The sequence below is a fragment of the Notolepis coatsorum genome (genome assembly GCF_963971535.1).
Source record: "Notolepis coatsorum genome assembly, chromosome: 1".
Taxonomy (NCBI): domain Eukaryota; kingdom Metazoa; phylum Chordata; class Actinopteri; order Aulopiformes; family Paralepididae; genus Notolepis; species Notolepis coatsorum.
Genome location: NC_140165.1, coordinates 52,615,966 through 52,629,394, shown reverse-complemented (window position 1 = coordinate 52,629,394; position 13,429 = coordinate 52,615,966). Strand labels below are relative to the sequence as shown.

The following is a 13,429-nucleotide window of genomic DNA, read 5'->3' as shown; positions in this document are numbered from 1 at the left end:
AGTTTGACACCTATGGTGTATAGGAAAGAAACGGCAATCGATAATCTATCATATGCGTTTGGGCCTATAACTAGCGTTTTTGGAATTACATCAGAAAAGCTTATAAACATACTTATATTCAAGACGGTATTAACACAACAATGTATGAATGAAAAAATATAACGTTCCCACATCCGGAACGATAGATAATCGATGTTGAATGGGCCATAGTAATGCAGATATAGCAATAAAATTTAAAAAGTTATAGCCCTGCAAAGAAGGTAAACATCTCCATAGGCTTTCAACGGTGGCAGACTGGCTATATTGATGGATATAACCCATGGCGCCCAATGTGTTAATGTCCTGCATTCTGGTGAATTCTAGTGCAATGTGAATCACAAACTAATGAGCCAACAACTGCTTAGTACAATCTACTGGTATATAAACCTCAAATAAAACCAAAGGTATATCATTACTGCCAGTCGACTATCGGCAAATTTTGGCCAATCAAAGTCGACTATACAAATCCTTAGTCGGGACACGCCTACTGTTCATACGTTATCAGTGGTGTTACACTGTATGGTAAAAGCATGTGTTTTGTGTGTGTGTACAGGTGGATGTGTTGCGATCCCTTGGTGCCGAGATCGTCCGTACACCCACCAGCGCTCGCTTTGACTCTCCCGAGTCTCACGTGGGCGTGGCCTGGCGTCTGAAGAACGAGATCCCCAACTCGCACATCCTGGACCAGTACCGTAACCCTAGCAACCCCCTGGCCCACTACGACACCACCGCGGAAGAGATCCTGGAGCAGTGTGAAGGTAGCGGCTTAGCTTATTTGATACTCCTCCTGTACTTTACAGTAGGGATGTACCGTCGGTCGTATGGGATATCGGGATGGTACCAGGCTGAAAGGGGGTATTAGTATCTGGAAGAATTTCCCCCGATAGCATGTTAGGAATCAAATCAAAGCCACTCCATTTTCTGTATTTTGTGACGCTTTGAAAGGTATTTTGATGTCTCCAATGGGTAGAATAATGGATTATATCTTGATAATCTTCGTCCAGTGACTCCAAACTAATGGTTTAGGTCCATAGTGTAGCAACCGATCACACTGGTCTCATGAATTTGTTTACATTTGAAAGCTGTAAAACCTTACACCTCCTTTCAATGAATAGAAGGCCATGAGAGGGTGACCTAAAACACTTAAATCACATCTGAAGCCGAAGAAATTACACTCCTGACATTAACATTCCACAATAAGCTTTTTTTATTTAGCATTTTTCACGCTTTTTTCCCATTTCCCAACTTTCTTTTCTTCATTATACTAATTCCCATCTTGGCTCCCTCGTTGCACTGCCCTACTGTCGGTCTGGGGAGGGTGTAGAATACTGTATACAAAGATGTAATTTTGTTTTGTGTTTATACTTGAAAAATACCGGAAGGGTCGAAACGTTGTATCTGCTGCTATTATCTGTCAACTAAAACACCTTGGAGCATCAAAAGTGAGTTTGCGAGCCCACGCTTTGTTTTATGAGGGTGTAGACTACCATATGCTGCCCTACTGTCGGTCTGGGGAGGGTGTAGACTACCACATACTGCCCTATTGTCGGTCTGGGGAGGGTGTAGACTACCAGTACCACATGCTGCCCTACTGTCGGTCTGGGGAGGGTGTAGACTACCAGTACCACATGCTGCCCTACTGTCGGTCTGGGGAGGGTGTAGACTACCACATGCTGCCCTACTGTCGGTCTGGGGAGGGTGTAGACTACCACATACTGCCCTACTGTCGGTCTGGGGAGGGTGTAGACTACCACATACTGCCCTACTGTCGGTCTGGGGAGGGTGTAGACTACCACATGCTGCCCTACTGTCGGTCTGGGGAGGGTGTAGACTACCACATGCTGCCCTACTGTCGGTCTGGGGAGGGTGTAGACTACCACATGCTGCCCTACTGTCGGTCTGGGGAGGGTGTAGACTACCACATGCTATCCTCCGATACATATGGAGTCGCTAGCCGCTGCTTTTCACCTGACAGCTAGAAGTTTCACTGAGAGCGCACTGAGGTTCTCCCTATCTCCCCCAGATCCCCTCCCTGCTGAACAGTTGCCCCGACCAACCAGAAGGAGTTGCTATTGCAGCAACTAGGACTCATACCCCACTGGCTTACCACCCTCAAACACTGACAATATTGTATTCGTAGGGACGACTGACCAAGCCGTTAGTACCACAGACACTGGGGATTGAACCCCGGGTATCTGGGGTGGTACGCGGGTGCTTAGACCGCTACACTACCTAGTACCTACACTACCCAGACACCCCATACAATACGCTTGTTCAGACTGAATTAAGGTCATTGTACTGGATCTTTACACTTTAGCACTCAGAATCGGCATCGGTAGTGAAAAAGCGATATTGTTGCATCCCTACTGATTGATTGATTGATTGATTGAAAAGTTTATTAACAGATTGCAGAATGGGTACAGTACAGTACAGCTCAATACATACAATTGTTAAGGGGATGCAGACCAGAGAAAGACTTTCGTCTTGTTTACATCAGGGTCCCCCATTTTCAATTCATCATAACATATATGACATACATGACATACAGATAGACAGTACTGCTACATCTATACATTTATGACATATCAGATTTGCAAATACAGTACTGTTTGTGATACAAAAGTGTCCAGAAAAGGAGTGTATATACATTTGGCATAGAAACTGTACATTGGAGGAGGTTGGTTGGGTGGGGTGGGGTTGGGTGGGTTGGGTGAGGGCTGTACATTGGAGGTGGGGGGGGGGGGGGGGGGGTTGGGAAGGGGACACACACACATTTTACACTGTACATTGGAATATTGACAAAGCCTTACTTGGTCATTTACTGTACAACTAGGTTAGGACATTTGTAGGGGCCAGTTTCGAATTGCAGTCTCACGTAGGTGTTTTTTGAGAGTGTTTTTGAAGGTGGGTAGTGATTCACATTCCTTTACAGCTTTAGGTAGGGCGTTCCACATTGATGTGGCATAATTGCGAAACGTGTTTAGTCCCTTGTTTGAGCCGAATCTGGGTTTTACATGATTTGTGGAGCTCCCTCTGGTGTTGTGATCGTGGTATTCACTGACCTTTGGGAAGTATTTTGACATGTACATGGGTACCTTGGTCGCGTAGTGTATCTTGTAGACCAGGCCCATTGCAAGTTGCTGTACTCTGTCGTCTACTCTAAGCCATCCTAGGTTGTCAAAGTGGGCAGGGGTGAGGTGGGTTCTAGGAGTCAGGTCAAGTAGTAGTCTGACTAGCTTGTTTTGAGATGTTTGTAATTTGTTTTTTAGTGCCTTTGAGGTGCTTTGGTACCATGAGGTGCAAGCATAGTCGTAGTACCCTTGAATGAGTGCTCCTGCTAGAGTCTTCAGGGTATTCTTGTTTACCAGAGAGGAGATCCGGTACAAGAATCGCGTTCGTTGGTTGACTTTTTTTATTACATTGGATGCCATTTTGTCACAGGAAAGATTAGCCTCTAGGATGGAACCCAGGTAGGTAATTTCATCTTTCCTTGTGATACTATTGTCACCCACTGTAACCGAGAAGCCGTCGGTCTTGCTGAGTTTGTTATTTGAACCGAAGAGAATGGACTCTGTTTTGCCCATGTGTAATGATAGTTTGTTGTCGGCGAGCCATATGCAGATTTTGCCTAGTTCCGAGCTGAGGGCTTTTTGGATAGTATCTACACAGTACTACTGTACTGTGTGTGTGTGTGTGTGTGTATGTGTGTGTGTGTGTGTGTGTGTGTGTGTGTGTGTGTGTGTGTGTGTGTGTGTGTGTGTGTGTGTGTGTGTGTGTGTGTGTGTGTGTGTGTGTGTGTGTGTGTGTGTGTGTGTGTGTGTGTGTGTGTGTGTGTGTGTGTGTGTGTGTGTGTGTGTGTGTGTGTGTGTGTGTGTGTGTGTGTGTGTGTGTGTGTGTGTGTGTGTGTGTGTGTGTGTGTGTGTGTGTGTGTGTGTGTGTGTGTGTGTGTGTGTGTGTGTGTGTGTGTATATCTGCTGTAATGTTGCAGTTGGTCTGTCACAGGTAGAATGGCTGTGTTGAAATGACCTTCACTGAAAGTATTCCAAAGGTTTAAGATGGATCAAAGATACTCTCTATTTACCCCATGACCCATCCAGGTAAGGTGGACATGCTGGTGGCGGGAGCTGGCACGGGCGGGACCATCACCGGCATCGCCCGCAAACTGAAGGAGAAATGCCCCAATATCAAGGTTAGGCGGGTCATCGTTGAAACCGTAGAATGAAACGTAGACGTTTTTTTTTCATTGCTCAAAACGCACCTCTTTTCCCTGGCCTTTGACCAGAGTTAGCCTGCCACTTGCACATGACGTCCGCTGTTACTCTGGACTTTTTATCCAATTTTCTTGTCTCTTTTATATTGCACCTTGCTCTTGCTTTCTTAAATGTACAATACCTTTTTCTGTAATTTTAGTGTATTTCTTTTTATTGCATTGTATGTGTTTTTATCATGTGAAGCCATTTGGTTTGGCTTTTAGTTATTTGTAAATGTGCTATACAAATAAAGCTGACTTGTCTTGACTTGACTTAAAACTATCTCTATAGGAACCACAACGCCAAAGTCAGTCAAACCCAAAAGCTAAAAAAAACGATGGTGCTCTTACTTACAGTACAGTAACATCCAAGCCTAATGTGGCATTTTTAGTTTAGTTTAGTTTAGTTTATTAGGATCCTCAATTAGCTACAGCATTGCAGTAGCTATTCTTCCTGGGGTCCACAAAAACATACATTGTGATCGTGCATGTTGACAGAGTCACCTGGGGAGCAAAATAACTGGTCATGACAACGAGGTCCTCTTTAGCCTTAACTGGCGTGGTTTATTTTCATCTGTACATTTGAACCACGAGACCTGCTCTCCTTGAGAGCTAGAGTGAGAGAGACAGAGGGGGAGGGAACATTCCCTCTTATACCTGCTACCTGACGTCAGCTGCTATAGCTGCATCTCCTTACGCCTATAGCGCCCTCTTGTGGAACAGTTAAAGTGCAGTTATATTCAATCATATTATTACTTACATTTAACACTCCCACTTATGAATGATGTGTATACTGTACAACTTTTCCAAGAAAAAATACAGTTCAAAACATCAAAAGAACATGGCAGTCAATATTACATAACAGGCAATATTTTACACACCAAACATGACCCCTGCAAATCTTTTCAATTTCAGTTTGGAGACAGGCTTGGTCATAGCGTCTGCAACCATGTCGTCTGTAGGACAGTAAACAATTGTCATCCTTTCTTCTCTGATGACAGATCTAATGAAGTGATATTTTATATCCACATGTTTACACCTCTGTCGGCACACAGGGTTTCTAGCAAGTGCAATGGTTCCCTGGTTGTCTTCATAAACAACAGTTTTCTTATATACATAGGTATCCATTCCTTCAAGCAATTGTTCTAGATAAATACATTCCTGTATTGTCAAAGCTAGAGCCATATATTCGGCTTCACAAGTAGATAGTGCCACTGTGGGCTGTTTCTTTGTTTTCCATGAAACCAGTGAGCTGTCTGTACCCATACTCACACAATACCCTGTGGTACTCCTCCTGTCTGTGGCGTCTGCCGCCCACTCTGCATCACTATAGGCTTGAAGCCCTAAGCCCTCGCTGCTCTTTCTGAAACAAAGCTGTTTATCTGCTGTGCCTTTGAGATAACGAAAAACATGTTTTGCTGCAATCCAGTGCTCTTCTGTGGGGTCAGCAAAATGCTGTGATAATTTACTCACTACAAAACATAGGTCAGGGCGAGTACATGTGGTCAAATAAATGAGGCTACCTACAGCTTCTCTGTACATTTTTACATCTGTCCATTTCTGAGCATCCTCTTGGTAGTCTAACTTTTGATCACATGGTGTTTCCCTAGTTCTACATTCTTGCATGTCAAAACGATTCAGGATCTTTTCCACATATCTCTTCTGGGATATTTTTACACAACTGGCAGACTGTTCGAAGTCCATGCCTAGAAAATGTTTTAACCTACCTAGGTATTTCATTTTGAACCTGGTGGAGAGCATACCTTTCACCTGCTCTAGGTTTCTAGTGTTGTCTGCTGCGATGATTAAATCATCCACCCAAATCACAATTATCACTTTTCCTGACTCTTTTGACTCCTTTGTGTAAACACAGGTGTCTACTGGGTTCTGTATGAAGTGATCTTCAATTAGACAAGTATGAAGCATCTCGTTCCAATTTCGCCCAGACTGTTTCAGGCCGTAAATGGATTTTTCTAGCTTACACACTAGCTTCTCTCCTTTCTTCTTGTAACCTTCAGGTTGTTCCATATATATATCTTTATCAATGGGTGTGTGCAGGTAGGCTGTCTTCACATCCATCTGGTGTAAAATCAAGCTGTCTTCAGCTGCCTTCTACATTACTACCCGTACACTGGTCAGATTGGCTGTAGGGGAGAATGTCTCACCGTAGTCTATTCCTTCCCTCTGACTGTAGCCTTTAGCTACAAACCTGGCCTTGTACTTGTCGTGCCCTTCAATACCCTCCTTGATTGAGTACACCCATTTGCCTCCCACTGTCTGTCTACCCTCTGGTAACTTTGTTAGAGTAAAAGTATGATTGTCCTCTAGGGACCTCATCTCCTCATCCATTGCTCTCTCCCATTTTCCTGACTCAGGGGATATCATGGCCTCTTTAAAGGTCTGAGGTACACCACTCACTACTCTGTAGCAGTAATCTATGCTGGTAAGTGTACTGTCATCCTCATCACTTTCTCTTTGGGCATAGTCTTTCAGATACTTTGGGGGATTATGTTCCCGGGAGGGATATCTCCCACTGCATGAGGCACGTGACGTCACCCTAGGGTGCTTCCCGTCATCATCCTCTGGGGGTTGTTGACCGTCTGTCTGCATGTCTGTGCTCAGTACACTAGGCTGTGGTGTCTCTCTTTCCTCACACCCTACTCTGGAGTCCAGCTCTGGTTCCTGTGTCTGTGTCTCGTTCTCACATGTTGTCTTTGTGACAAACTTTACTAACCTGTGCTTTTGCACTTTCCCTTTACCGGGATAATAGACTAGAAAAGCGGGGCTGCCCTTGTCATGCCCTACAAAAAGTCCTTTTTCACACCTGGACTCGAGCTTTCCTCTGTTCTGTTGGTAAGCATAACACACTGACCCAAACTTGTGCATCCTTGCTAGATCACACCTTTTTCCTGTCAGTGCTGTATATGGGGTGGTGCCCGTGTGCTTGTTAAAACACAGATTTCTGGTGTAAGCGGCTTCTTGTACCGCATAATTCCATAGACTCTTGGATAAGTTACCATCTATTAGCTTACACCTAGCCATTTCGAAAAGAGTGTGTCCTTCCCTCTCTGCTATCCCGTTCTGGTGCGGGGAGTAAGGACAGGACGTCTCGTGTCTGATCTTGTTCCTTCTCAGTAGTGATTGGAACTCTCTATTTGTGAACTCTGTTCCGTTATCGGACCTTAAGCATTTTATGCTGCCGTACGGAGCTACATCTGCAAGGAATTTTTCTGTGGCCTGGAGTGTGTCACTCTTTGCTCTGAGAAAGTAAACAAACACTGCCCCTGTACACACATCTGTGAAAGACTGCACATATTTAAAGCCACCTATGGACTCATTATTTACTGGACCGGCTAGATCTGTGTTAACTAGCTAGTGGTGTCTTTACTTTTTCCGTGGGACCTCTGTTCCTTGTTTGAGTGAACTTTCCCTTTATACACACATCACATTCTTTGTTAGGTCTATGCTTTTCACTGTTAATGTGCATGTCTACTGTCACCGCCTGCAGCTTCAGTATATCCTCGTAATTACAATGACCCATGATCTCATGCCATGTCTGAATATCATGACTGACATTACACATATCATTTTCATTACATTCTATTTGTAGATAATACATTCTCTTGTACACCTCAATGTTAAACCTTGTACCGTCAGGCTCTACAAGAACATATTTACCTTCATTGAAGAACACTTTGGCACCTTTTGCAGTAGCAGATTTTACAGAGAATAGTTCTTGTGGGGACGAGGGTATGTAGAGGGCGTTCTTCAACGTCACTGTACACCGGCGTCCCTCACTGTCTATGAGGCATACCTGTGCGTCTCCTCTCCTCTGCGCCAACCCGAATGTGCGCTTCCCGTCTGCCAGCTCCATGCTGTGTCTCTCCGGCTCGAAGGTGCTGTCAAAGTTCTTGAATCGGTTCCTGTCGTTGATAATGTGGGACGACGCACCTGTGTCCACGATCAGTCCCTTCCTTTGGACCTGCTGCTGCTGCGTTGACTGGGTGACGTATGCTGTCTGCGCCCCGAAGGTGAAGTCCTCTCTTCCCGCTGCTCTCCGGGCGTCGTCTCGACTCGCCTCACGTCCACCGCTGCTGCCATCTTGCACACAGCCGCCATCTTGCACGTGCGCGTACCGAACGCTCTGTTCGCGCTTCTTTCTACACACTCTGTCTGCGTGTCCCGAAGTTCCACAGAAACTATACCAAACGGTTTTTATGCATTTATCTTTTCGGTGACCCTTTTCTCCACATCGCCAACACGCCATCTCCGTCAGGGGTCCGGTCTTTTTCTTTGGTGCTGCCCGGGCCTTCATTACCCTTTCTCCCGCCTCTTCGGCGACCGGGTCTGAGTCTTCTGAGGCCTCGAAGTTCCGCAGCTTGGCCTTGAACTCCCCCAGCGACATGTCCGCTGAACTTTGTGTCACCAACAGTGTGAATGGTTTATACATCTCCGGTAGTCCCCTCATAACCATCGCCATCATTAGTCCATCGCTCGGTGCTTCTCCTGCACTCTTGAGCGCCGTGATGATCTGTTCCGCCCTGATGACGTATTCAGTCACAGTCTCTGTGTTAGCTTTCTTCAGCGCGGTCAACGTTATATACAGGGATACAATCCGGGGCCTACCTCTGCCGATGTAGTGTTCTCTTAACACTATTAGACTCTCTCTGCCTTTGTCCTTTGTGTCCCGGAATATCAGCCCCAAGCTTGTGTTGTCTAGGAGTGGTGCTAGCTCGCAGTATGTGTCAGCATTCAGCTTTGTATCCAGGGCTTGCGCGGCTGCCGTTATTTCTCCCGTGAGGCCCGTCAAAATTGTCTTTTTCAGCCCCACTCCGTGCATACAGCACAACATCCGCTCTTCCCAGAGCTCGTATTCTTCTGCCCTTCCGTTAAACGTGGGCCACTTGCTCCTGCCTCTTGTCGCCATCTTTTAATGGTAGCGTTGCTTAGCTGCCTGTTAGCTTAGCTTTAGCGTCACACGGTTCTCCCGCTGCTAAACTAGCCTATACTTTTTTTTCTCGTTATTTTTGCTCTTCCGTGATCTGGGCCCATAACCTGTTGACAGAGTCACCTGGGGAGCAAAATAACTGGTCATGACAACGAGGTCCTCTTTAGCCTTAACTGGCGTGGTTTATTTTCATCTGTACATTTGCACCACGAGACCTGCTCTCCTTGAGAGCTAGAGTGAGAGAGACAGAGGGGGAGGGAACATTCCCTCTTATACCTGCTACCTGACGTCAGCTGCTATAGCTGCGTCTCCTTACGCCTATAGCGCCCTCTTGTAGAACAGTTAAAGTTAGGGTTGCCACCTTTGACCAGTAGAAATAAGGGACACATATCATCAAAAAAAATTTGGGGAGGTTTTTTGGGCGAAAATGGCCGGATTTTGTCACTATTTATTTTTTTTTACTTTATTTCGGTTTTAGGGTTAGGGTTAGGGTTATGTTATTTAATTATTTTGGGGAGCCAGCCCCCCAAACTCCTGAAATGCATAGAAATCTATGAAATCTAAATAAAACAATCTATGACATTTATATTAAAAAGAGCTAGCCCCCCAAACCCCTAAAATACATATAAATCTATGCATTTTGGAACAGTTACTATATATAGTCAAGAAAGCATTTAGTCATACTTAAAGTTTAAAGTGCTTTATTTGCATTTAACATTGTTTTAATAAATTGGCTGAACTATAGCCTCAACTTGAGCATAATACTGTATGCATATAAAGTGCTGTAAAAACTAAGCCTGGGAACACTTTTACTCAAAGAGGACAATTTATATTACAATGAAACACTTGTGTGACCCAAATTAAAAGATTAATAAAAAATAAAGTGCAAAGAAGAGTAAACTCATGGCTGCCAGGGCAGTTAAATAGAAATACTGACATCTAGTTAAAACACAACCAGATAAATAAGATGTAATATCCCATACCTACCTACCTACATATGTCTGATGTCAGTCAGTCCACAATGCGCCACAGAAAACACACACCTACCTACATACTTTACAGTTTGCTTTGTAAACATCTCCACTGACTATCACACCAGAGGTTTGCCTCGTCCCACTCAGGTCTGTACTTCTGGAGGCGTTTTGTCTTTTTAGGACGCGGTGGAGTAGTGTCTGCTGTAGACAATCATTTCAAAGCGACTTCGAAAATAAATCACGCAGCGCACAGACTCTCTGATTGGCACAACGGCACAGAACTCTTCCTAGCAACGTGAAAGCGCTAATTCTCATTGGTCGGTGAGCTGCTGAGCGCACGCCCACTATACCCGAGTTGCCATGTCTGTTTATTTTCCGCAACTTTTGGACACACTTTTGCTTGTTTTTGTAGGTCGGCTGGCTCATTTCTCTCACTAAACTGGCAACCTTAAAATACGGGACAAAGGGCGTCCCGTATCAGTTCAATACGGAACGCGTCTTTTAGTTTCCAATTACGGGACGATTCCGTATTTTACGGGACGGGTGGCAACCCTAGTTAAAGTGCAGTTATATTCAATCATATTATTACTTACATTTAACAGTGCAACATAATACTTACATCATAACATTACAAGTAAACATGACAAAGGACTAGTACACACGGACACAGACATAATACTTACATCACAACATATAACATTACAAGTAAACATGACAAAGTACTAGTACACACGGACACAGACATAATACTTACATCACAACATATAACATTACAAGTAAACATGACAAAGGACTAGTACACACACACAGACATAATACTGCCACATAGAAGTCCTTTGTGTGCTGTTCTTGACGTTGCACTGATTCATGTTTCTCTGGTTGCACATCAACAAGGCACAGCTTTCTTACTGCATCAGTCATAGGCCTTGATATCACAGGGGAAGTATCTGTAATGACGATAAAACCATGACATTTGAGACAATCACTATAATTGATTACTGTGACCCTAAGTTGGTGTGCCTTGAGATTCTAGTTTGACCTTCTGGTTGTGCCTTGGACCCAGAAAGGTTGTGGACCTTTGGTGCAGGCAAACCGGGAGAATGGGCGAGCGAGGCTGAATTTTGGAAGTAGGTTATGGCGTTATGTGTATGTAACGGATATGCACCGCGATAGTGTGACTACGGTGCATGGAAGTAAAACTCACTTCCCAGAGGCATTCAAGCTCAGCGCTTAGAGAGGAGTTCCTCTCTTGGCGCAGCGGTTTGTGTTGCTTCCCCCCGTGCGGACGCCCGGGGCTCGACTCCCACTCAAGGCGCGGTCGAAGTTTCGTGGCAGGTACTAGGTTGTACCTGTTACAGTGGTGCCGTGACCCGGATGCCTTGGGTGGTGTGAGTTTAGGGGGGGTGAGTGTAACGGATATGCACCGCGATAGTGTGACTACGGTGCATGGAAGTAAAACTCACTCCCCAGAGGCATTCAAGCTCAGCGCTTAGAGAGGAGTTCCTCTCTTGGCGCAGCGGTTTGTGTTGCTTCCCCCCGTGCGGACGCCCGGGGTTCGACTCCCACTCAAGGCGCGGTCGAAGTTTCGTGGCAGGTACTAGGTTGTACCTGTTACATGTACATCAAGAGAAGATGGCATGAAGCAGATGTAACAGATTCTGCTACTCCTCCGGTACTAACCAGTGTATGTTATGTATAATACAGATTATTGGTGTGGATCCAGAGGGCTCCATTCTGGCCCAGCCTGCTGAGCTGAACAGGACCGACACGATCGAGTACGAGGTGGAGGGCATCGGGTACGACTTCATCCCCACCGTGCTCGACAGATCTGTGAGTGGCAGCTGCACTCTAATGGAACTCTGGATTTCTCTCTCTCTCTCTCTATGTGTCTCTCTCTCGCTCTCTCTCTCTCTGTGTCTCTCTCTCTCTCTGTGTCTCTCTCTCTCTGTGTGTGTCTCTCTCTCTGTGTGTCTCTCTCTCTGTGTGTCTCTCTGTCTCTCTCTCTCTCTCTCTCTCTCTCTCTCTCTCTCTCTCTCTCTCTCTCTCTGTGTCTCTCTCTCTCTGTGTCTCTCTCTCTCTGTGTCTCTCTGTGTCTCTCTCTCTCTCTCTCTGTCTCTCTCTCTCCCCTCTCTCTCTCTCTTTCTCTCTCTCTCTCTCTCTCTCTCTCTCTCTCTCTCTCTCTCTCTCTCTCTCTCTCTCTCTCTCTCTCTCTCTCTCTCTCTCTCTCTCTCTCTCTCTCTCTCCAAAGGAGACAGAGCCTTTCAGTCTGTAGCGCTTAGACTCTCGAATGCCCTTCCTCGTGGCCTAAGAGCTGTAGCGTCTGTTGAAATTTTTAAAAATTAGCTAAAAACATTACTGTTTAAACAGGCCTTTGGGTAATGTTTGAGCTTCTCCTTCAGGTATAGAATATGTCTTTTGTTTTGTTTTGTTTCTCTGTGATGCATTGTGTTTTGTTCTGTCTTATCTCTTGAATGGTTCTTGCTTTTTATTTAATTTAATTTAATTTCTGCTGTATGTAAAGCACTTGTGAGTTGTCTCTGTGAAAAGTGCTATATAAATAAACTTTACTTACTTACTTACTTACTTACTTACTTACTTACTTACTTACTCTCTCTCTCTCTCTCTCTCTCTCTCTCTCTCTCAAACTCTCATTCCCTCGTGTTTTCCCCCAGGTAGTTGACCGATGGTACAAGACCAACGACGAGGATTCCTTCAACATGGCTCGCATGCTGATCAGAGACGAGGGCCTGCTGTGTGGTAAGAGCGCCACTTACTGCCGTCACCCGGTCAAGAGATTGGAACATTGTTGGTCGCCACCACCTAGGACAGAACCGAATAGAATACTCATGTCTTTAGCTTAGCCTACAGTACATGTATGGACCCCCCCCCCCCCCCCCCCCGAAACCCTGCCCTCTTTTCTTGATCCTCCAATCACGACTGTTGCTTCGGATGGAGGATCACGAAAAGAGGGCAGGGCTTGAGATGGGTAGATGGGTAAATTTTAGTAACTGTTGCCTGTCAGCATAACTACGCTATTCTGCCCTACAGGATAGCATGATGTTGTCTGATTTACAGTTATCAGTGGATGACCAGTGGGTTCTGCTTTTAATTATGTAGCCTCAGGGCGGCTACGTGGCGTAGTGGGCAAGGCGCTCACCACGAAATCTGGAGACGCTGGGCTCGCGCCCAGCGCTCCACATTTGCTTTCAGTTTAGCTGG

At 45.3% G+C, this 13,429-nt stretch overlaps 1 protein-coding gene across 1 annotated transcript in view; it reads left to right on the top strand.

Moving 5' to 3' along the window:
• LOC311237653 (cystathionine beta-synthase-like) overlaps positions 1–13,429 on the top strand; it is a gene marked incomplete at its 5' end in the record, with an annotated part of 34,168 nt that overhangs the window by 7,987 nt on the left and 12,752 nt on the right. The window contains 4 exons of the mRNA XM_084325619.1: positions 593–797; positions 4,137–4,228; positions 11,915–12,040; positions 12,883–12,967. Coding sequence (XP_084181745.1) covers positions 593–797; positions 4,137–4,228; positions 11,915–12,040; positions 12,883–12,967 — 508 coding nt within the window. The remainder of the gene's footprint in view (positions 1–592; positions 798–4,136; positions 4,229–11,914; positions 12,041–12,882; positions 12,968–13,429) is intronic.